Source organism: Rhincodon typus, chromosome 33 (assembly GCF_021869965.1).
Source record: "Rhincodon typus isolate 14 chromosome 33, sRhiTyp1.1, whole genome shotgun sequence".
Lineage (NCBI taxonomy): Eukaryota > Metazoa > Chordata > Chondrichthyes > Orectolobiformes > Rhincodontidae > Rhincodon > Rhincodon typus.
Genome location: NC_063364.1, coordinates 28684571 through 28706134, shown reverse-complemented (window position 1 = coordinate 28706134; position 21564 = coordinate 28684571). Strand labels below are relative to the sequence as shown.

The 21564-nt window shown below is 40.5% G+C and overlaps 1 protein-coding gene and 1 long non-coding RNA gene across 2 annotated transcripts; both read left to right on the top strand.

The window, feature by feature from the left end:
• The first annotated feature begins 64 nt into the window (after positions 1-64).
• Positions 65-20918, top strand: LOC125486795. Its single transcript, XR_007265415.1, has 2 exons — positions 65-294; positions 16852-20918. It is a non-coding gene; the product is annotated as an uncharacterized LOC125486795 (long non-coding RNA).
• fem1b (fem-1 homolog b) lies at positions 1887-13968 on the top strand. Its single transcript, XM_048615918.1, has 2 exons — positions 1887-2555; positions 12554-13968. The coding sequence occupies exons 1-2, from the start codon at positions 2014-2016 to the stop codon at positions 13923-13925; spliced, it is 1914 nt and encodes a 637-aa protein (XP_048471875.1). The 5' UTR covers positions 1887-2013; the 3' UTR covers positions 13926-13968.
• Positions 20919-21564: the final 646 nt, after the last annotated feature.

Below are 21564 nucleotides of genomic sequence, written 5' to 3'. Positions count from 1 at the left end.
AGATTGCTAACCTCACATATTGGGATCATTAATGGGGGGGGAGGACAGTAGGAATTGACATTTGTTGAACCATCCCGCTGCAAAATGTTCCTTTTTCATGAAATGGGACCCAGGTGGCACACGTGACATTGAACTTTGAGCTTCATTTAGTGGCTGACCGTCATGTGGTAGGGCAAACAGGCACCAAACGGTGTTTGCTGCCTCTGCAAGGTGTGCACAGTATCATTGATGGGAGACAGCTTGTGATGAGGAGGGGAACGTACATGGCAGAAGATTAAACAGGAAGGTGAAAAGGTGAGAATGAACAATAATTTTGCATAAGATTGATTGACAATTACACATGGTGTCTAAATTTTGGCAGTATTTTTGTTTTGCATATAGGACATGCCAATGATTGCAGAGAAAGCATTCATTCTTGTGATTAGTATATGTACAAGTGTCAGTTGTTTCTGACCAGCTTGTTTGTGAATTATGGGTGAGAAAATATTTGCAGGTGAGGAATGAACCACAGACTGTGATTTGCTTGTTAGTTTTTGTGAAGGTTCAGTGCAGACCTGATAGAATGGTATAGCACAAGAGGTTATTCAGCCAATCACATTCATTCCATGAGCAAAAACTTTAAAATGAGTAGCCAGCATTAGTTATGGGCTGCTAACTCTCCAAGAATTAACCAATTTAGTTCTCAGACACATCTGTGAGCAATAGGGAGAAAAGCCAGAAATAGTGTTTATTTTTAATTTACTTTGAAAACTTTTTGATAATTAATTACAGCAATATTGCAGATCTGGAGTAAAATAGTTTTTTGGCTTGATAAGGTTATGTAATAACTCCTCCAGGAATATATCCTATAAACAAAACTGGCAGGATGGAGAAAAAGGCAGACCTGTTTGTTAAAAATGTAAGGGGAGAATTTGGAAAGTGAACAAAAGCAGAACATGGTGGATGCTGGAAATCTGAAACAAAAAAAAACAACCAAATGCTGGAGAAACTCAGCAGTTCCAGTAGCATTAGTGGAGAGAGAGAAAGAGTTGATGTTTTGGGTCCAGTATGACTTTCTAGAATAGTAGTTCTTCTCCTGTTCTGAAGAAGCCATATCAGACTGGAAGTATTGACTTTATCTCTCCAGAGATACTGCCAGAACTCCTGAATTTCTTCAGCAGTTTGTTTTAATTAGAAAAGAAAGGCTTGTTTTAAAGTGAGAATTGTAGAGGAATATCATGAAATCTTTCATTAAAACGAAAGGTGGAAATTGGGAAAGTGTGCTTTAAAGTATAAAGCAGAATTAGGAAACCTTTCTATCAAGTTCAATAGAAGTATTAGGGAAAGTTCCTTTCAAGGTGGAAAGGGATGGGGTGGATTGAGGGAAGCTTGCCTTAAAATATAAAGGGTGAATTGGAAAAGTTTGTAGAGTGAAAGTGGGATTTAAGAAATCTTGTTTTAGAGTATTGGGAGGGGGTGGGATTAGAACATGCTTTTAAATTCAAGGGAAGAATTAGGTTACTTTCAAGTATGAAGAGGAAGTAAGATGTATTCAAAGCATAAAAGGGTGGGGACAAGAAAGTATGCTGAAAGTGTGGGAATTAAAAAAAAATATATTGCAAGCATCAAAGTGAATAAACAGATTTGTTGAAACTGAAGGGTAAATGAAAGTACTTAAAAGCATAAAGTTTGTTAACGTGTAAAGGAGGAATCAAATGCATTTGAAATATGAAAACAAACAAAGCTTGTTGAACGTGATGAAGGAGAAATTAGAAAATGTACTTAAAAGGCGGGGGAAGGTCTGTTGAAAGAGTTGAGGGGGTTATTATGACTGTGGAGCAGTATGTTTGTTCCGCCCGGAGCCCAGTCAGGGTTGCACAGGCCTCAGCCGGAAGAGCCGTGGGGAAGGTTGGGGCGGTGCACGGATCGGAAGCGAGCGGGAAGAAGTGGGGGGTTAAAAAATGGAACGGGCGGTGTGTCCGCCGGCGGTGGGGAGCCTGAGGCAGCGGCGATGAGGAGAGGATCCGGTGGCTGATGGAGTCGCTGGCGGCCTATGTGTACAAGGCGGCGAGTGAGGGCCGGGTGCTGACGCTGGCCGCGCTGCTGCTCAACCGCTCGGAGGCCGAGAGCCGGCGGCTGTTGGCACAGGTGAGCCCGGGGCCTGAAGCCGGGCCTGGGCCCGGGCCTGGCTCCGGGCAGAGAGCTACCCCCCTCATCGCCGCCGCCCGTAACGGTCACACTAAGGTAGTGAAGCTGTTGCTGGAACATTACCGGGTAGAGACCGAACAGACCGGCACCGTCCGCTTCGATGGCTACGTCATCGACGGTGCGACCGCCCTGTGGTGTGCGGCGGGAGCGGGGCACCTCCCGGTCGTTCGGCTCCTGGTCGCTAACGGCGCCAATGTCAACCACACCACGGCCACCAACTCCACCCCGCTCCGGGCCGCATGCTTCGACGGCCGCCTGGACATCGTCCGTTACCTGGTGGAGAACCGCGCGGACATCCGCATCGCCAACAAATACGACAACACCTGCCTGATGATCGCCGCGTACAAGGGGCACGCCGAGGTGGTCAGGTAGGAGCGGGCCTCGGCTGGGGATGGCTGGTTGGTGGGGTTTGCGGATGGGCCTGGGCTGATATAGAGTCATAGAGCTGCACAGCACGGAAACAGACCCTTCGGTCCAACTCGTCCATGCTGACCTAGATTAGTCTAGTTCCATTTGGCCCATATCCCTCCAAACCCTTCCCGTTCATATCCCCATCCAAGTGCCTTCTAAATGTTGTAATTGCACCAACGACCACCATGTTAGTTCCATGCATGCACCACCCTCTGCATGGAAATGTTGTCCCTTAGGTCCACTTTAAATCTTTCCCCTCTCCCCTTAAACCTATGACCTCTAGTTTTGGATTCTCCCCACCTTGGGGAATCGACCCTGGCTATTCACTGTATCTATGCCCCTCATGATTTTATAAACTGCTGTAAGGTCACCCTTCAGTCTCCACTCTAGGGATATGTGGGGATAGTGGAACGTGAGAATAGGATGACATATTGGGGGAGGTGTTACCATTTGGACTGAAAGGGGTATGAGGATAGGGTGGTCAGGATTGGTGAAGAGGTGGGAGGGATTTGAGGCTGGGGTATGAGGAGGTGGGGGAGGCGGTGGATGTCTTACAACCTAAGAATATTGGGGCCATTGATCTAGTGATGATCAGCTTAGAGAATTGCAAATAGTTTGGAGCAGGCAGGACCAACCTGAGTATTTATTGCCACTGGGCCAGACCATAAAATGTAGTAACCAATGTAGCCCATTGAGTCTGCTCGGCCATTCAGTGAGATCTTGGCTGACCTGATGATGCTCAAACTTCATGCCTTTTTCCAAAACCCTTGATTTCATTACTAATTTAAAAACTTGTCCATCTCAGCTTTGAATATACTTAATGACCCAGCATCTACAACCCATGTAGTGAAAAAATCCACAGATTTGCTACGCTAGGATAGAAGAAATTCCTCCTCCTCTGTCTTAAATGTGCAACCCCCTTTGGCCTTAGAGGCTCCAAAAAAGTGAAGCAACCTTTCCAAGTTTACCCTGTCAAGTTCCCAAGAATTTTGTATGTTTCAATAAGATTGCCTCTTATTCTTCTTTATTCCAATGAACACAAACCCAATCTACACAACCTCTCCTCGTAAGACAATTCCTCCAAACGTTTCACATTTATGTGAAGTTTTTCACCCACTTGCTTAACCTGTCTATATCTCTCTGGAGACAGTGTCATTTGCACCACTTGTCTTCCCACCTTTTTTTTGTCATTTGCAATCATGGCTATATACATTCACTTTCCTTTTAATGTACATCATAAATCATTATGGCACCAGCACTGCCCCTTGCAGCACGCCACAATTTACAGTTTGTCATCCTGAAATGCCCCCTTTTAGCCCATCTTTCTGTCTTCTAACAGTTAGTCAATCATCTATCCATGCTAATATACTACCTCTCACACAATGGGCATTTATCTTAAGTAGGCTAATGTATTGTACTTTATAAAACATTCTTCTGAAAATGGAAATGTGTTACTTTCAGTTTTCCCCTTCATCCATTCTACTTGTTACTACCTCAAAGAATTCTAGTAAACTTGTCAGGCCTGACTTCCTCTTCATGAAGCTATGAACCTATTGTGTATTTCTAAATGCTGTGGTATTGCACCTTTCATCATCGACCTTAAATGTTTTTCCAGTTACAGATGTTGAGCTAACTGGCCTATAGTTACCAGTTTCTCGTCTCCTTCTTAAAATAAAGTGTTACATTGGCAGTTTTCCAATCATAGAGTCATACAGCTTAGAAACAGGCCCTTCGGCCCACCGCGTATTTGCCAATCACACATACCAGGCTACTGTAATCCCAGTTACCCGCACGTGGTCCATAGCCTACCCTGCCTGGGCATTTTAAGTGCTCATCCAAATGCTTCTTAAATGTTGTAAGAGTACCTGCCTCCACCTCTCCTCTGAGGTAGCACATTCCATACGTCTTGGGTGAAATTATTTTTCCTCTGCCTTTTAAATCACTTACTCCTCACCTTAAACACACCAGCCATGGGGAAGAGGTTCTCACAATCTGCTCTGTCAGTGCCCCTCATGATTTTGTATACCTCGATCAGATCCCCTCCAGAGCCTTCTCTGCTCCAAGTAAAACAAACGCAGCCTATCCAGTCTCTCCTCATAACTGAGACTTGCCATTCCAGGCAGCATCCTAGTGAATCTGCTCTGCACCGTCTCCAGCGCAATCACATGCGTCCCGATAGTGTGGTGACCAGAACTGCACATAGTATTTCAGCTGTGGCGTAACCAGTGTTTTATAAAATCTTTATAAGGACTTTCTTGCTTCTATACTCTAAGCCTCACTAATGAAGGCAAGATACCATATGCCTTCTTACCACCCTGTCACCTGTGCTGACACCTTCAGCGATTTATGGACTTGTGCAACAATGACGCTTTGTTCCTCACTACTCCCTGAAGACCTACCATACGTTATTCCCATTTTAGAGCTTCCAAAATGCATCACTTCACGCTTACCAGAAATAAATTCCATCTGCCATTGTTCCGCCCAATTTACCAGCTGTTCAATATCAGACCATCCTCCTTCTTATCTGCAACACTGCCAACTTTTGTGTCATCTGCAAACTTACTTTATATCTTCTACGTTCACATCGAAGTTGTTAATGTACAAACAGCAATTGTCCCAGCATCGAATCCTGTGGTAAACTGCTGGTTACAGGCTTCCAATTACAAAAACAACCCTCCACCATCACCATTTGCCTCCTATTTGTAAGCCTGTTTTAGCTAACTCTTCTGGGACTTTTCTGAACTCTAAGGATTCTTGGAAAGTTTCTGCCGGTGCATCCACTAACTCCATAGCTACTTCCTTTAATATCTTAGGATGCATCCCGTCAGATCCAGGGGACTCACTGGTCTTTGGTCCTATTTGTTTCCCTAAGACGTTTTCTGTAGTTATTGCATTTATTTTCACTCCTCCTCTTGCGCCTTGAATATTTAGTAATTTTGGAATGCTATTAATGTCTTCTTCCGTGAAAACAGATACAAAATATTTATTCAACTCCTCTGTAATTTCCTGGTTCCTCGTTATTCCCCATCTCATTCTCTTAGGGACCTGTGTTTACTCTGGCTTCTCTCTCTTTATATATGTAAAGAAGCTATTGCTGTCAATCTTGATAATACTGCAAGTTTACTATGAAAGTTTTGTTCCCTCTATTACTTTTTTGGTTGTGTTTTGCTTCTAAAACTTTCCCAATCTTTTGGCTTATCGTTAATATTTGCCACATTTTTTCTTTCAATCTGATGCCATCCTTAACTTCAGAGATAGTAGGAACTGCAGATGCTGGAAAATCTGATAACAAGGTGTAGAGCTGGATGAACACAGCAGGCCAAGCAGCATCATAGGAGCAGGAAGGCTGACGTTTCAGGCCTAGATCCTTCATCATCCTTAACTTCCCTGGTTAACCATGGTAGGCTTATTCCCTTCCTTGAATCCTTCACACTCACTCAATTATGTCTTTGCTAAGAGCAATGAACTATTTCTTAAACATTGTTCCTCAACTGTGTTTGCTGCTAAACACCTTTCCTGGTCCACTCCAGCCAGCTGTCCCCTCATTCCTTTGTAATTATCCTTATTTAAGCTTAGCATAGTTGTTTCTGACCCAAGTCCCTCGTCTCAAGGTGATTGCTAAATTCTGGCATGTTATGGTCACTGTTCATGAGGGAATCTTTTACTCTGACATCATTTATTAAACCGAGCTCATTACACATCACCACATCCAGAATAACCTGATTTATTGGTTGGATCTACTGCATATTGTTCTAGAAAACTGTCTCAAATACACTTAGTGAATTCTTCCTCACTGCTCCCTCTGTCAATCTGACCATCTCAATCTATACAAAGGCAAAAATGACCTGTGATTAATTTTTTTTTTTTTAGCATGTCCTCATTATCTTCTGATTTGTTCTGTTAGGGTCTTGAACCCGGACTTTCCAGTTCAGAGGTAGGGGCATTATCAGTGTGCTGCAAGACCCTTCCTTGGCGGCTTATATTTGGACAGGGAGGCTAGTAACAAATGGGATTGTGGTGAAATGGTAATCCGAATGGGAAGTAACAATTCAAGGACATTTACAAAGGGTGTTAGTGCATGCAGCATTTATTATGGGTTATAAAACTTTAGTTGCTGTGATTTGGAGAAGAATGTTCTGTTCAGAGGTATGTGTAAAGATGTCTATGCTGAGAGTAATATTATATCAATAGGATAGGAAAGTATATTAACCCCAACATAACAAATGGGTTAAGACTGATATTATATGTGATAATTTCAAATTCTGGCTACTGTATGGTATATACAAATGCTCAGGCCACAGTGAAATAAAATCTTCACATGCACACATCCTGAAAGGAAACTTACACCCGAACAATATCAAGGGCACTGTGTGCTTCAGTCACACAACGCTGAGATTCTTAGCCTGGTCTAATTTTGAACTGTTGTAGCTATCCAATGAACCCCATGCTCACTTTGTTCTTTTCCCTTGGTCCTTCAATAGTAATTCCTTTTAACCAATTGATTGTTCTAACTTGATGTGGAAATGTAAACTTTTGAGGGTCCATTGGGTCAGTTGGCTGATTTTTTTTTTAAATAAAAATCATCTATGAGTATATACAAAGATTCTAAATCATATTTGCAGAGGAAAAAGAAATGGAATTTTGACATTTCTCAACTTCTCTACAGTTGCAAAAAACAAAGGCATTTCCTACTTATCCTGGTAACTATAATTATAATTATGTTTATTTGAGACACTGAGAGGGTCTGACAACTGATCGAATGCTTCTTATGCTTTGGCAGAGAAAGCCTAGTTGATGGTCTTTCCCCACTGCAACTTGGTGGCAGCTGCGCCAAGTTCTAGTGCATCCCTTGGCATGTAATCCTGAACCTTGGAGTGTGCTAGTCTGCAACATTCAGTTGCGGCTAACAAGTTTTGGGCAGACCACAGAGCATCTTTAACTGAATTGATGATTTGTCTTGATGTGCATCCTGTGGAGTGACCTATGGAGCACATAGTCCTGCGTCACAGAGCTGCCTGGGGCGAACCTTGATGAAAACTACTGCATCTCTCTTCAGACCTTCTTTGCAAACACTTTCCAGAGGATATGACTGACTGTCTCTTCACCAGTGCAGCTGCTTTGAGGGCAGCATACGTTGGTGCACAAAGACTTGGTGTGCTTGAAGGATCTGAAGGGCAGTGCCCTTCTTACCACCAGCCAAACTGTGTCTTGGTGCTTGCTGCAGAGTTCTGGTGGTGGGGCATCCTACCAAATGACTTTGACAGTCAACTCGGGGAACCATGTGACAGGATCTACCCGCTCTTTTTTTTTTCCCCCCCTGTGGGCTCTCAAGAACATTACATGCTGACCATTTCCTGATGGACTTGAGGTCAGAGGTGTTTTATTCGCAAATTTTTTTGGCTGATTTGGCTGATATGTAATGCAGTGATGCCAAGCATGGCTTTGATTCATGTACCCGCAGAGGTCACCACAAAGTCCTTGTTAATTCAACCTCTTGACTAAATTCATCACCAGTCATAATTCTATAAGAGGAGCCTCTAGGACAGTGAAGACTTTCACTTCATTTCAGCTCCTTTTTGGTTCTTTGCCATTACCTTAAATGTCTCTTCTATGCTTATCAATGTTTACCTATAACTTTGAACACCTCATTAAAGCTCCTGAACAAGAACTGTGTTCTGTGGTCTCTGCACCATTTCCAGACATCTCCTTCGAATTCATAAATCATTTAATTTGTAATAGCTACTGACTTTTTTTTGGCAACCTCAGGAGAGGTAAATCTGATCTAATTAAATTGCTTACTTCAAATGGCTGCATGATTCCATTTTTCTGTTGCATGCAAAAGGACAATTTTGAATTAACAAGCACTAGTTCATACACTGGGGGGTAGTTGGTTTTGAAAACAATGCACCAAGTGGATTGGGATTGTTGCTTGTCAGCTAAATATTTTTGCTATCGCTGTAATTGCTAATTATTTTCATATATAAAATCTCACTGCTTCCAAGTCAGCACTTCTTTTTCAAACTTGAAGCTGTCAGAGAGTTCAGGAACCTTAACACTGAAGCAACCACTATTGTAGCAATAATAAACAGTAAAACATGAGGGGTAATCTAGCTGTAAATTAATTACACTTTTGAAATATGTTAATCAATGTATATAAAATGCATTAATCTGTGTGCCTGAATTTATCCAGTACTTGTTTGCTTCCTTTCATTTTCTTTTCTACCAAACCTCGAGATCCCATTTTGGATCTCTCCTTATTTTATTCGGCATGTATTATTTTTTGCTTTTTATAACGCAGGCCATCTATTGTCAGTGAGATATTTTGTTAGACACTTTGCGTTCATTTAGTATTTAACTGTTTGGCCAGAGGATTTGTTTAGTTAAATGCTTGGCCATTTTGTTTTCCACAGAGGAGTACCTTGCATTAATATCTGCCTTTCTATGTTTATTGACTTTTCTGTCTAGTGTAACAATGGGCACACCATCTTTCTACAAGACCTTTAGCTGCAATCTTGTCTCTGAGTCAGAAGCTTGCGGCTTCAGGTCTCTCTCTCCAGGACAGTTTTGACAATGCTGCACTGACTATCAACTGAGATTAAGGGATTGCTGATTTACTGGAGCTTATCAAACTAAAATTAAACCAAGGGAGCATCAGCTTGTCTAAAGTAGTGCGGCATTATTCCAAGAAGAGCAGGGATGTCTTGGCCAATATTGGTCCCTCATCTTAAAAGAAGGCAAGATCAAAAGTCCTCCATTTTATTGTTGTTTGTGTGATCTTGCTTTTTGTACAATGGCTGTAGGGCTTGCCTACAAATAATCAATAACAGCATTTCAAAAACAGTTTAATTCACTGTAGAGTAATTTGAAATAATGTCTGCCTGTGTAGAGTAATTTGAAATATCTGCCTGTGTAAAGTGATATATATATGCAAGTTGCTTTTTACAAAGAGGTTGTGGGACTAGTGAATGGGGTGAGTGAAAGAAACCTTTATTTCTTAGAGGATGAAAATTGCTTTACAATATTTTCAGTATCACTTTCAGGCATCAGTGTCCTCTTTGTGAAAGAATGAGTTGTAAGTAATTCTGTTAACCTCTGCAAACTGCATCCAAACCAAGGTATGTTCCTGATTAGTCAGCTTGTGGAAGCCTGCCATAGCCCATCAGTATCAGGGTATGTGTACTAGTCATTGTGGTCCACTATTCTAATGTAAAACCAAGAGAATATTGTTCCAGGCAATGTACTTTAAATGGGACACTAAAGCGAAATGTATGTAAAAATCCAATGATACATTTGAGGAGAGCTGGAGAAAGTACACCTGTAGTCCCTGTCAACATTCTTCCTTAACCAAAACCAGGTTCATCTCTCTGCCTATGGATCTTTAGATATGTAAAAAGGCCATTGTTTTCTCACATCTTAATAATCACAAACTTCACACTGGCTCATTGGTGTTCATAAGGAGCTTCAGTATTTGGTGACTGGCACTGAAAAGGTGCCACATACAAGTTAGTTCAGAGTTAAAATGTTCTATTGAGTAAACTGTGCATTTATTCACTTAAAATTGTTCATAGTTGTGACCTAAATTGAGGAAAATGCCCTGCAGATGTTTTAAACAGGCTAATGAGATCCATAGATTACTACTGTAATAACAGGAATGCTGGGATGTGACCAGTTACACTTTCAGACATGTGTTTTGGATTTGTTCCCTCTGAGTATTTTTCCATTTTTTTGCCACCATTCATAGTTTGAACTATTTTAAATGGAATGCTTTGCAATGGATTGCTCTTTTCCTAAGGTGCACAAGGCAGCATTAGTGTAATCTTTTGTGTATTTGGATGTGTATTTCTCACATATCTGGAGTTTTAATTTCTCTTTCATGAGGGATGATCTTTTATTCAGTTTGCAGCTCTAAGCTCTGATGAATGTCAGGAAGCCTGTATGATGCACTTCACCTTCAGATCCTTGTCCTGCCGCTGCAGAGCTCTTAAAATAGCTGCCAGTGTGCGTTCTATAGCATCTTCCCTTTTTAAAGGAGTGAAAAGTCCCAGGCATCTCAATGGAGCAAAATAAAACCAATTGTCGTTCTAATTTTCATACCAAATTGAGATATTGAGAGAGGTGACCAGAAAGTTGTTTAAAAAGGTATGTTTTGAGGAGAGTCTTTAAGCCTTGTCCCACCCCTCCTCTTTTAATGTGGAAATTACACAACTTGGGACCTGTGAAGTTGACGGTGAGGGAATTGAGGATGCACGAGAGCCAGAGTGAAAGGAAAGAGGACATTTCAGAGGCTTGTACGACTGGTGGAATTTAGCCTGATCTATGTATGCTGTCTTGAAGTTGTGGTCAGCTCTGTTAGGCTGAACTGCTCGTCTTGATTCTAAATTAGCTTAGTGCAGTAAAATGATCAAACTCAGTGCGTTCCTTTTTAGGTGGCTTTGAGCTAAAGGAGGCAGACTGCTCGCCATACAAACAGCTTCCACAGTTTAATTGTGTTATGTGACATAAATGAAAGTTTATTTATCATTCAATTAATTGCTAATTTTTCATGGGCGTTGTTGATAGTAAATGGATAGCTAACCTCTTGAAATAACTACTTAGGGCCCACCTAGTTATTTTCAGTTTGAAGTGAAAGATTGATGCACTTAACCACTTCCTTTCTTTATCATCTAGTTGTCAGTTTACTTACTTTCTAACTTGATTATCAGGTGTGAAAACAGAAATTGCTGGAAAAACTCAGCAGGTCTGGCAACATCTGTGGACAGAAATCAGTTAACGGTCCAGTGAAGGTCCAATGAACTTTCTTCAGAATTGGACCTGAAATGTTCACTCTAATATCTCTCCACTGATGCTGCCACACTGCCTGAATTTTTCTAGCAATTTCTGTTTTTGTTTCTGATTCCCAGCATTCGTAGTTCTTTTGGTTTTTGATTCTCAGGTGACTGCTTTCTAACTTAATTTTTAGGTTATCATTAACTTGCGAGGCTCGCTGTGCAGCACCTGGATCCTTGCCATATTAAAAGTTCAAATTATTGGCCTCGTTCTGGTGCTGTGAAATTCATTCCAGTCATCAATTCTGTACTGACTTGAACTATGCTGTTAGTCCCACTCACTTGCTCTTTCCCCTTTTATTGACAAATGTCCTCTTCAGGCATTTAGTCCACTCATTTTTGAACCTCACGGAGTCTGCTTTCCCCACAATTTTAAACAGTGCCTGCAATCTCCAACATTTTCTTTCTCTGCTGCGACATTGTGGTGTGGAATTGACCAGTTATCCTTTTTTTTCTCTTTCTCTCCTCACACCAGTTTTTTGTCTTCAATTTCTTACGCTCCTCTTTAGAAGGTGCTGACTCCTCAATGGTGTGTAGTCCTTTCCTGCCTGCTACCATGCTCCATCACGTTTTGTTTGTTTAGTTATTTACAAGCCTTGGAAGCAGCGTCAGCAGATTATATCACTCAGTAGGAGAGGGTACCTTGGTTGAGTCTTATCACATCCTTACTGTGGAGGGCACTGCAAATTATATTTACGTTCCAATAGCATCATAGGATAACAATAAAAAGGGAGAATATTTTTCTTTCTTTGCTTCCTGCTTTCTTTGCTTTCTTTCGTACAAATGTTTTTGATTTATATGTTTTTCCTTTCCTTGACCCATCCATGGTTCCTGATGTTAGCAATGTCGTTAATGCTTCAGCTGAGATCGTTTAATAGAATATACGCTTTATCTGGAACTTTTCACTTTGCAATGCTGCATTACATCAGTCTGTGCCCTTATCTACTATATGTGCAGGGAATTTCTTTGTTATGGCTTAAATGATTCTATGGTTCTGACAATCTGATATGTTAACTGTTTCTGTCCACAGATGCTGGCTGAACAGAATATTTTCAATATTTTTTGCTTTCCGATTGCCAGTGTCTACAGTTTTTTGCTGCTCTCCTAAGCGCTCTGTCTTGTTTTCTCAGGTACCTGTTGGAGCAGCATGCAGATCCCAATGCCAAGGCGCAGTGTGGGGCCACTGCACTGCACTTTGCTGCTGAAGCTGGCCACCTGGAGATTGTGAGGGAGCTGGTGAAGTGGCGGGCGACCATGGTGGTGAACGGCCATGGGATGACTCCACTCAAAGTGGCAGCGGAGAGCTGCAAGGCAGATGTGGTGGAGCTGCTGCTGTTGCATGTGGACTGCGACCGGAGGAGCCGAATAGAGGCGCTGGAGCTGCTCGGTGCCTCTTTTGCCAACGACCGGGAGAACTATGACATCGAGAAAACCTACCACTATCTGTACCTAGCCATGCTTGAGCGACACCATGACCCCAACAACCCAATGGAGAAATCCACCCTGCCTTCCATCGAGGCTTACAGCGGGCGGACTGAGTGTAGGACTCTATCGGAACTCGAGGCCATCCAACAGGACAGGGACGCCCTTCACATGGAAGGGCTGATTGTCCGTGAGCGGATTCTGGGCTCTGACAATATCGATGTTTCCCATCCTATCATTTACAGGGGGGCAGTGTATGCAGACAACATGGAGTTTGAACAGTGCATAAAGTTGTGGCTCCATGCCTTGCACTTGCGACAGAAAGGAAACCGAAACACCCACAAAGATCTCTTGCGGTTTGCTCAGGTCTTTTCTCAGATGATACACTTGAATGAGCCGGTGAAACCTTGGGATGTGGAGAGTGTCTTGAAATGCAGTGTCCTGGAAATAGAAAGGGGTTTGTCACGGATCAAAGACTCCTCTGAGGTGGACCTCCATGCAGCCATGGACAATTGTGAGTCAAACATTTTTACCTTCTTATACCTCGTGTGTATCTCCACCAAAACCCAGTGCAATGAGGAGGAGCGGGCCCGCATCAACAAGCAGATCTACAAGCTGATTCACCTGGATCCCCGGACCCGAGAGGGCTCCAGCCTGCTGCATTTGGCGGTGAACTCTGGCACACCAGTGGATGATTTTCACACCAATGACGTGTGTAGCTTCCCTAGTGCGCAGGTTACCAAACTGCTGCTCGACTGTGGGGCTGACATGAATGCCGTGGACAAGGATGGCAATGGGCCACTGCACATCATCGTGCAGTACAACCGGCCCATCAGTGACTTCCTCACGCTGCATGCTATCATCATGAGTCTGGTGGAGGCTGGCGCTCACGCTGATATGACCAACAAGCAGAAGAAGACTCCACTAGACAAGAGCACCACTGGTGTGTCTGAAATCCTCCTCAAGACTCAGATGAAAATGAGCCTCAAGTGCCTGGCTGCCCGAGCAGTCCGAGTTCATAACATCAGTTATAAAAGCCAGATTCCTCAGGCATTGGAAGAGTTTGTAGAAATCCATTGACATTCTCAGTAGCTCAGATGATTCTTTATGAAACTGGTACTAGGTATGTCTGTAATGTATTGCTTTGTAGAATTGATTTTGTTCCGTTTTTAGGTTTATTTTCTTACCTTTCCCTGTTTCTTTCCACAACCATGCTGATTTGTATACAATGCTTCTATCAAATGGTTTGACATATTGGAAGGTGGCTTAAACAAACTTCTGAAAATAAGTCACAGAAGTTCATTTGTAAAAGATCAAACAACTTTTTTTCATATGTTGGGTTGAGTTAGTTCTATCTTCTAAAGACTTCTTCCATAACGCCAGGTGATAATCTGCTCTTTCTGGTGCTGTGGTTGTATAGGGTCATAAATCGGAGCTCGCCCCCCTCGCCAGCATTGTCAGCTCTTTAAGGATTTGATCCCAGTTAATTATGGAACGCTGTCATAAGATGTTTGGACTTGTACCTTTTTAATGTGGCACACCTTCTTCCCTTTCTGATGTTTATTCATTGTTCACTTTGCAGTACAAGCAAAGCCTTCTGCCGAACAAATCTTAGCTTGGTCAGATTCGTGCTTTTTGTGGGTTGTTTTAATAGATTCTGAAGATGCTAAATGTATGGAGATGTTAGAAAATTTTGTACGACAAATGTGAAATGCAAAGTGTTGATACAGTATAACACTTTATAACTCATTGGCGCATCTGACGCGGACCGAACAGAACCAGTGAAAGTACTGGCAGTACACTTTTTTTTCCTTTATTCAAACCATGGATCCATTTTTTTAAACAGAGGACATAAAAATCACAAATTTTATTGGTGTACTTTTATTGTCTCCTGTGATGGTGCAGCTAGTTTATCCAGTAAATAACTGGTCAGCCAGATCTCCAATTTGACTCTTCACTGAGTAATTTTATTGATTTTTTTTTTTTGAAATACAACTGTTGGGAATGTCAAAAGGACCAGAGTGTAGCATAGATTCTAGAAGCCTAAGCGGATGCTGAAGGTGAGTGCTGCAGTTATGTAAGTGTCTGACCTGACTGTAAATCGGACACTTGCGTAAAATACACCAGAGTTCTGTTCTTATACAATGTGTATATTTTACTGGCTAATAACGTTGTCTGAACCAAATGTGTTCTGCATGTTTAGACCCTATACACTGTTATTGGTGCATCCAGCTTGTTATTTTCAGGGAGACTGTGTTCAGGTCACAGACAAAGGGCTATATTTTCCCTTTTACCCTGCTGCACTCAAATATTTCTTCTCATTTGACAAAAAAACCTTGATGAATAAATAGATTGGAGTATTGCAACACTATGTATGATTATCAAAACTGGTTGGCACAGTTAGCATATTAACTCTTCAGATCAGTTTGCAGTCATATTGATATTGCTCAGAGTTGAGGCCTGGGTCCTATCAAGAAATATTTTTAAATAAATGGAAATTTGAGACCATACTGGATGGCAAGTTGATACTGATTGGTCGAGATGTTTCCATGGAGAAAGCAACATGGGACTTGTCAACCAATCCTTTGAAATTTAGCATTTTTAAGTTTGTCCTGATCAGGGCACGGTGAAACATTTCAGCAATGTCTCTGTCTTAAGCAATGTCTCTGTCTTAAGCAACGTTCAGTTTCCCGTACATTATCAACATTTTGAAATGAGCAAGAAATGCAATTTTTTAAAATTGTTTTTGGTACTCTGGAAAACTTGTTTATTTAATATATTTATTTCGCAGTTAATAGGTGGGAAATCTGGACCATGCCGTTGTTTAATTTTATTTTGCTTATTCCTTACTTTTGAAATGCCTAATCAATTTTTTTAATCATTGGTGAGGCAATGTCAATTAATGACCAGCTCTGGTCTGGTAGCTTCTGTGTGAAGAAAGCAGAGTTAACTGTTCGAGTTTGGAGACTTTTTATCAGAAATCAGACTCAAACATTTACTCTACTTTCTCTCCACAGATGCTGCCAGACTTGCAAGTTTTTCCAGCTGTTTCTGTTTCTGTTTCAGTTTCAGATCTCCACCATCTGCATTTCTTCATTTTACTACCTAATCAATTCTGATTCTGTTAATGCAGCTGGACTCTCTTTAGATTGTCACACTGGTTGAAAAATACAGCAGTTATTGTCGCTTTGCTCAATTTAGATTTAGAATCCACTTGTAACTTCCTGCTTGGTACTGACCTCAAATCTGGAAAAACTGTGAAATGTAGGGTTCTACTGCTGTAAGCCCAGTACTGACTGTACTGAGAGTCTTTAACCCAAGACCCTATCTTCCTGTTTTCGACAGTTGAAACTTCTGAGCACTAATTATGAAAGAGGGTGAATGCTCTGATCCATATCTTGTTTTATGTTATAACTTTTTATATGAAATATTTTTACTTATTCCAATGAAATCACCTGGGACTACTTAAAGCTGACTCTTTCCTGATATATAATGTGGGTTAAACTTGGCACCACTCCACAGTTCAATGCAGTACAATGTTAAGCGTCTATGAATTGAATTGTCTTTCAATATTTATCTGTTTGTGTCACCTTGTGGATTTTAGGTAGGCTTACTGGGAGCATAAATTATATTTCCGGGTTAGGTTTATAGTTTACCTTCTAACCTGCAAAGTCTTAAAAATGAAAACTTTTGGCAGTATTTTTCATTAGCTGTAGGATTTGACTATTCATTGTGTTTCTGTGACTGATTAGCTTTAGCATTGCAAATAATTTTAAATATTATTTTAGTTCATAGGTGCTTACATTATGCTTTATTAGTATCTTCACTGGCTGAGTTGATAAAGCAAATGTGTAACTTGAACGTACCAGCAGATTGTCCTACTTTTGATGCCTGCTCTATATAATAGTGATAATATTTTGAGGATATGAATCTCAGGTTAGCAGGTTTAGTATTTAACATGTCTAGAATATCTTACTATTGACTCTAAATTCCTGTTATTTCACAGATATGAAAGGTTCATAGCTCACGAAAGAACGTAGGAACGAGCGAGGTTGTGAAGGTCTTTTACGCGGGGCAGAGCAGCAATCGGAGAACATCTACGCTCAGTGTAATACATATTTGGCTGTTGAAGGTTGAGATTAGTTCCTCATTGCAAACATTCAGAAGCCCATAAGTCTGATTCCTTGGCTCATGTCACCAGCTTTAAATCAATGGAACAAAATGGAGAAAATAACCATCCTCCCAACTAGAATGCCAGTGGAATAAAACTATATCATCTTCATTTGTTGAATCTGTTGCTGCTTTAGTAAATCCATCTGCTGTCTCTTTCTGTGGCTCTCTCGCACTCCTGCGTTTGCTCGCTTGCCCAATCTCTCGTTCAAATATAGTGTCAAAGTCTAGATTACTGTGCTCACCAACATCCATGCTGGTGCCAGTTCTCTAATTTTTGAGCAGTGATGAAGGTTCCTTGGGAGAAATACAGATCACACTTTTTGAGCTTGTTTCTAATAATTGATTTTATTGTTTAGATTTATGTTTGGAAATTTTACTTTCAGCTGGAAATATGTATTTTAAAAATTCAGAAATCCTGTAACTGAAGGTTGAATTTTGGAAAGATAAACCACTTCTTTTTTTGGTGGGAGTGCAGAATTGAGAGATCTCTGTCGATTCAGCAATGAAAGAGTCTCACTTAATTTTTACTTGATTCATCCAAGTTTCCTGTTGGCTGAAATGTAAAAGAGAATATGTTTGCGGGCATGGGGCTCTTTCTACTTGGCTAATCTTGTGGCTAAAGTAAGCTACAAGGATGGCAATAAAAACCTCCAGAAGCATTTGTGAATCAAAGCAATTATTTTAGAGGGTGGGGTTGTGAAAGAAGGAGCGATGAAACAATTCCCAGCCAATATCAGTTTAATTCATTAAATACCAATCTTAATCCCTTTAAAGTTGCATGTCAATTTTTCGAAAATATTTGAAGACATAAAGGATTGTTCCCAATTTTGCCTGCTGACGAGTGTGTTCTCTGTCTTTTAGTTGGTGATATTTTTTTTCAAACTTTCTTGGAAATATTTAGGTACTCTAACTTATCGTATAGTTTCCAAACATGACTCCACTATTATTGTAGCATAAAATTGCTCCTTATCAGAGAAGGGGGAAGGGAAAACTGTGCAGAATAGGACTATTGTGATATTGGGATTGTAGAATTTTGCAGCGTTGCAGACAGGCATTCATCTCGCTGTATTCTATGAAAGACCTGTCAAGTTAGGTGCTCTCTACTTTCCTCCTATATCCTCCTTAAAATGACAGCAAATACAAATTGTCATGTCTTTGTACATTCTTAAACCTACAGGGAACCATAGTCACCAATTTATAGACAGTTAGTTTAGAGAGAGCTGCAAACCTAATGGTTGTACTGAAAATTAAGATTATAGGTAGGTGTGAAATTGTCCTGACTTTGTCTGTAGGACTGCCTTGATTTTTTTTTCTTTTTAAAAGCAAATATTTCTTTGCCTGAATTATTAGAACTCTCATTCGTGCTAGTGGTTTTAATTTTGTTTCTTGCTTTCTTCAGCTTCTCAGTGGCAAAATGTCTTGTATAATCTTGATATATTTTATGTAACATTCTTAATTTTATCTCTACAAGCTGGTCAGCACAAGTAATAGAACTGCAGTCATAAGTACTTAAGTAACTAGAGATACTGTCTCCAACTGCAACCCAGTGGGAATCGTGTTTACCCACTTATCTCCTAGGGTGAACTTTTTCTGGGTTTTTAGTCTGTCTGTTTTTGCAGCCCCTACTGAATTGACTTATTGTTTTAAGCCCATCATGAATAGCTAGAAGAGAGCCCGTTCGTGTCCAGCACCCCATGTTACCCACACTTCCACAGAGTCACTGCTTGGTCGTATAAACTGGAAGTACTGGTTGTCTTCCACCCTGGATGGAGACAATTTATACGAGTTTCAATGCTCCCCAACTGAATGCTGAATTGGGACTTGAACTGGAAAACTACGTAGGCAGTGTCCATTCTACTTGTTGGGGCGTGATGTCTTTTAGTGGGATTGGTGTGTGCACTCCTGTTATTTTCCCTGAAATCCTGGGGACAACAGTGGTGCATATTTTAAAATGAGGATTCAAAGCTTAGTGATTCAGAATATCTTGTTATTAACAGCTAAATGACTTGTGACAGCTTCAATGCTGTTTTAATTTTCTAGTTTTATTCCTGGAAAAGAATAACTGTTAAATGTTTCACCTAGAGGCCACTGTCAGCTAGTTAGTGCTGTAGTATTGAGGCAAATCTGTGCTTGAATTTAGATTATTATTGATGTAGGTTATGGTGTAGTGTTTGCACGCAAAGTAAAGAGTTTCACTGCCTTTGGTAGCTGTGGTGTAGTTGATTAAGTACTGAGTGGGTGGTGTATTTGGTACTTGTGCTGAATATTCTTGGGGAAAGGTTGCACAGTTGGCAACTGGAACAATTCCTCTGAGTTCACTTCAGATCACTGACCCAAAAGGTCTCTCAATCTGTTATCTGTATTTGGCATTCTCTTTGAAACCAGTGATATTGTGACATTTTCTTTCTGCAAATTTGGCCATTGTTTTAAAATAATGTTTTGGATTTTTCACACAAGTGGTTGAACATTTTTTAAGATTTGTTTTGAAATGTTTTGTGGACACTGCTTGGCTCAGTGAATAACCTTATGCTCTGAGCAGTTTGGACTAGGAAAATTCCAGATCTATATCACATTTTGCAATTAGCCTCGTCATCGCTGAACTATAGAGTGGAAAAAATGGGGAGGGATTCCCAGTCTTGGTTACGGTCACCTATTGGTAAATGTATGTGTGACCATTGGATGTTGAATTGATTCAAACCATGGGTCACTACTACAGGGAAACTGTCCAGGCCAGCATATTATGAACAGATACTGGGGAACATTTGTGAAGTTCAGGGTTCTTGGGAGCTAACTGAAAAAAAAACAAATGTAATTAATTTAATAGTCAATATTGCAAATTATTTTTGCCCTGTTTTCATCACGTTTTACATTCTACAGATCGTGTTAATGACCATGGCATTGTTTGTGATAAGGTACTTTAGGAGAGTTTGCAGTCATAATGGGGTGCGGGCAGATATCAGTCTAAAATGTGTTGGATTAACACAACATTTAACATGTCAATTGTGCATGTAAAGAACTGGTTTCTTAAGTGTCACTAGTCTGTATCCCCTCTGGCAAGGTGATGTAGTAACCAACATGTAGAGAAAGCTTGGATCTAAATGCTCCAGGGATATTTTTAAGGGGTTAAATTTTATTTTCCACTAGCCCATTCCTAAGGCTACAGTCTGCAAACTAAGTGTTGTGTAGAATTGTATGGAATGAAACTGAATGAATGCATTTCCACCAAACGCCTTAACAATGGATTAAAATAAAGGAAGGGGGAAGGAAAACATTCTCATTACACAGCCCAAATGATCTTTTCTGATTTTTGACTTATGATGTACAGTTGGTCTTCCTACAAGAGCTGTGCTTTTGCAGAGTTTATTTAAAAATATGTACCCTGTGTATCTGATCAATATGCAGCTTCTGATTTGTGGTTTTTGGTAAAGTAATACAAATCAGAACATTGTGCTGTTCTGTCTGTAATATTACATGTCTGTTGAAGAAGAGATTCTAAATGTTTAGCAGTATAAATCAGCAATGAGAGATAATATTGAAAATTCAGGATGGAGCAGAAACTGTTTAACTTGAATTGAAATGACTTGGCATTTTGCACTATAACTCCTCAGGACCTACAGCTAATGTAACTGTTTTCTCACAATTCCCAAGATGCAGATTTATTTTCCCTTCGCTTTTGAAGCGCACTGCTACTTGGAAAATTGGGTTTGCTGTTTGTATTTTTAAATTCCCCTTTAATCTCATTTTCCACTGAATTGTAATATTGTACTTCTTTTGTTGGAAAGGGGTGAAATATGTAACATTCATTTCCTGTATTTTGTAAAATGTTTTTTTTTGTTAAATAACCCTGTGTATACACTGAAACAAAGTCAGGACTTGTCATTAAAAGTCAGAGATAGTGACCGTGTAATGTGAGCAGTGTGTTTTGTTCTGCGTGACATTGAAATGAAAGCTCGTGAAATATAGGGGCTGGAGAAGACCACTCATCCCCTTGAAACTATTTTAAGGATCAGTTAGACCATAGGTAGTCTGCATCTTAACTCCACTTGCCTGCCATGGTTTTGCAGCCCTTTAGCCTGCTAATCCCAGTTTTGAATTGTTCATTTGACCCGCTGAATCCACAGCAGCTTGCAAAAGTGTTTCTGATTTTTCAGGATTCTTTGTGATGTTTCCTGCCACCATCTATTTTGTTTTTAGCTTTAATTTTAAGGCTTATTCCTTCTTGTTCTGCACTCTCCAACATGCAATTTGCCCTCTATGTTCCATCTCTTAAAGGCTCACAGTTTGACATATTTAACAATCTAATTCCTATCTTTTTGAGTATGTAAAATAAAGACCATTAGTTTACCTCCAAGGTATGGCCAGCAAAGGTAAGTGATGGAAATTGCATATTTCCTACTACTGGTTTCCTTTTAATCAATATGTAACTTTGAAGAGTTGTGTTGGAATCAAAGTACTGAACAGAGTAGCATCTCTAAATTTAATGATCCCAGCTGATGGTAATACTGCACAAGTTAGATTCCAGCCAGAGCTGTGGCTTTATAGACCA

Excerpts from the sequence above, each read along its gene's own strand:
- fem1b (XM_048615918.1), top strand. The coding sequence starts at position 2,014 with ATGGAGTCGCTGGCGGCCTATGTGTACAAGGCGGCGAGTGAGGGCCGG. Across the intron at positions 2,556-12,553 it reads GGGCACGCCGAGGTGGTCAG|GTACCTGTTGGAGCAGCATG; the intron begins GTAGGAGCGGGC and ends TTGTTTTCTCAG.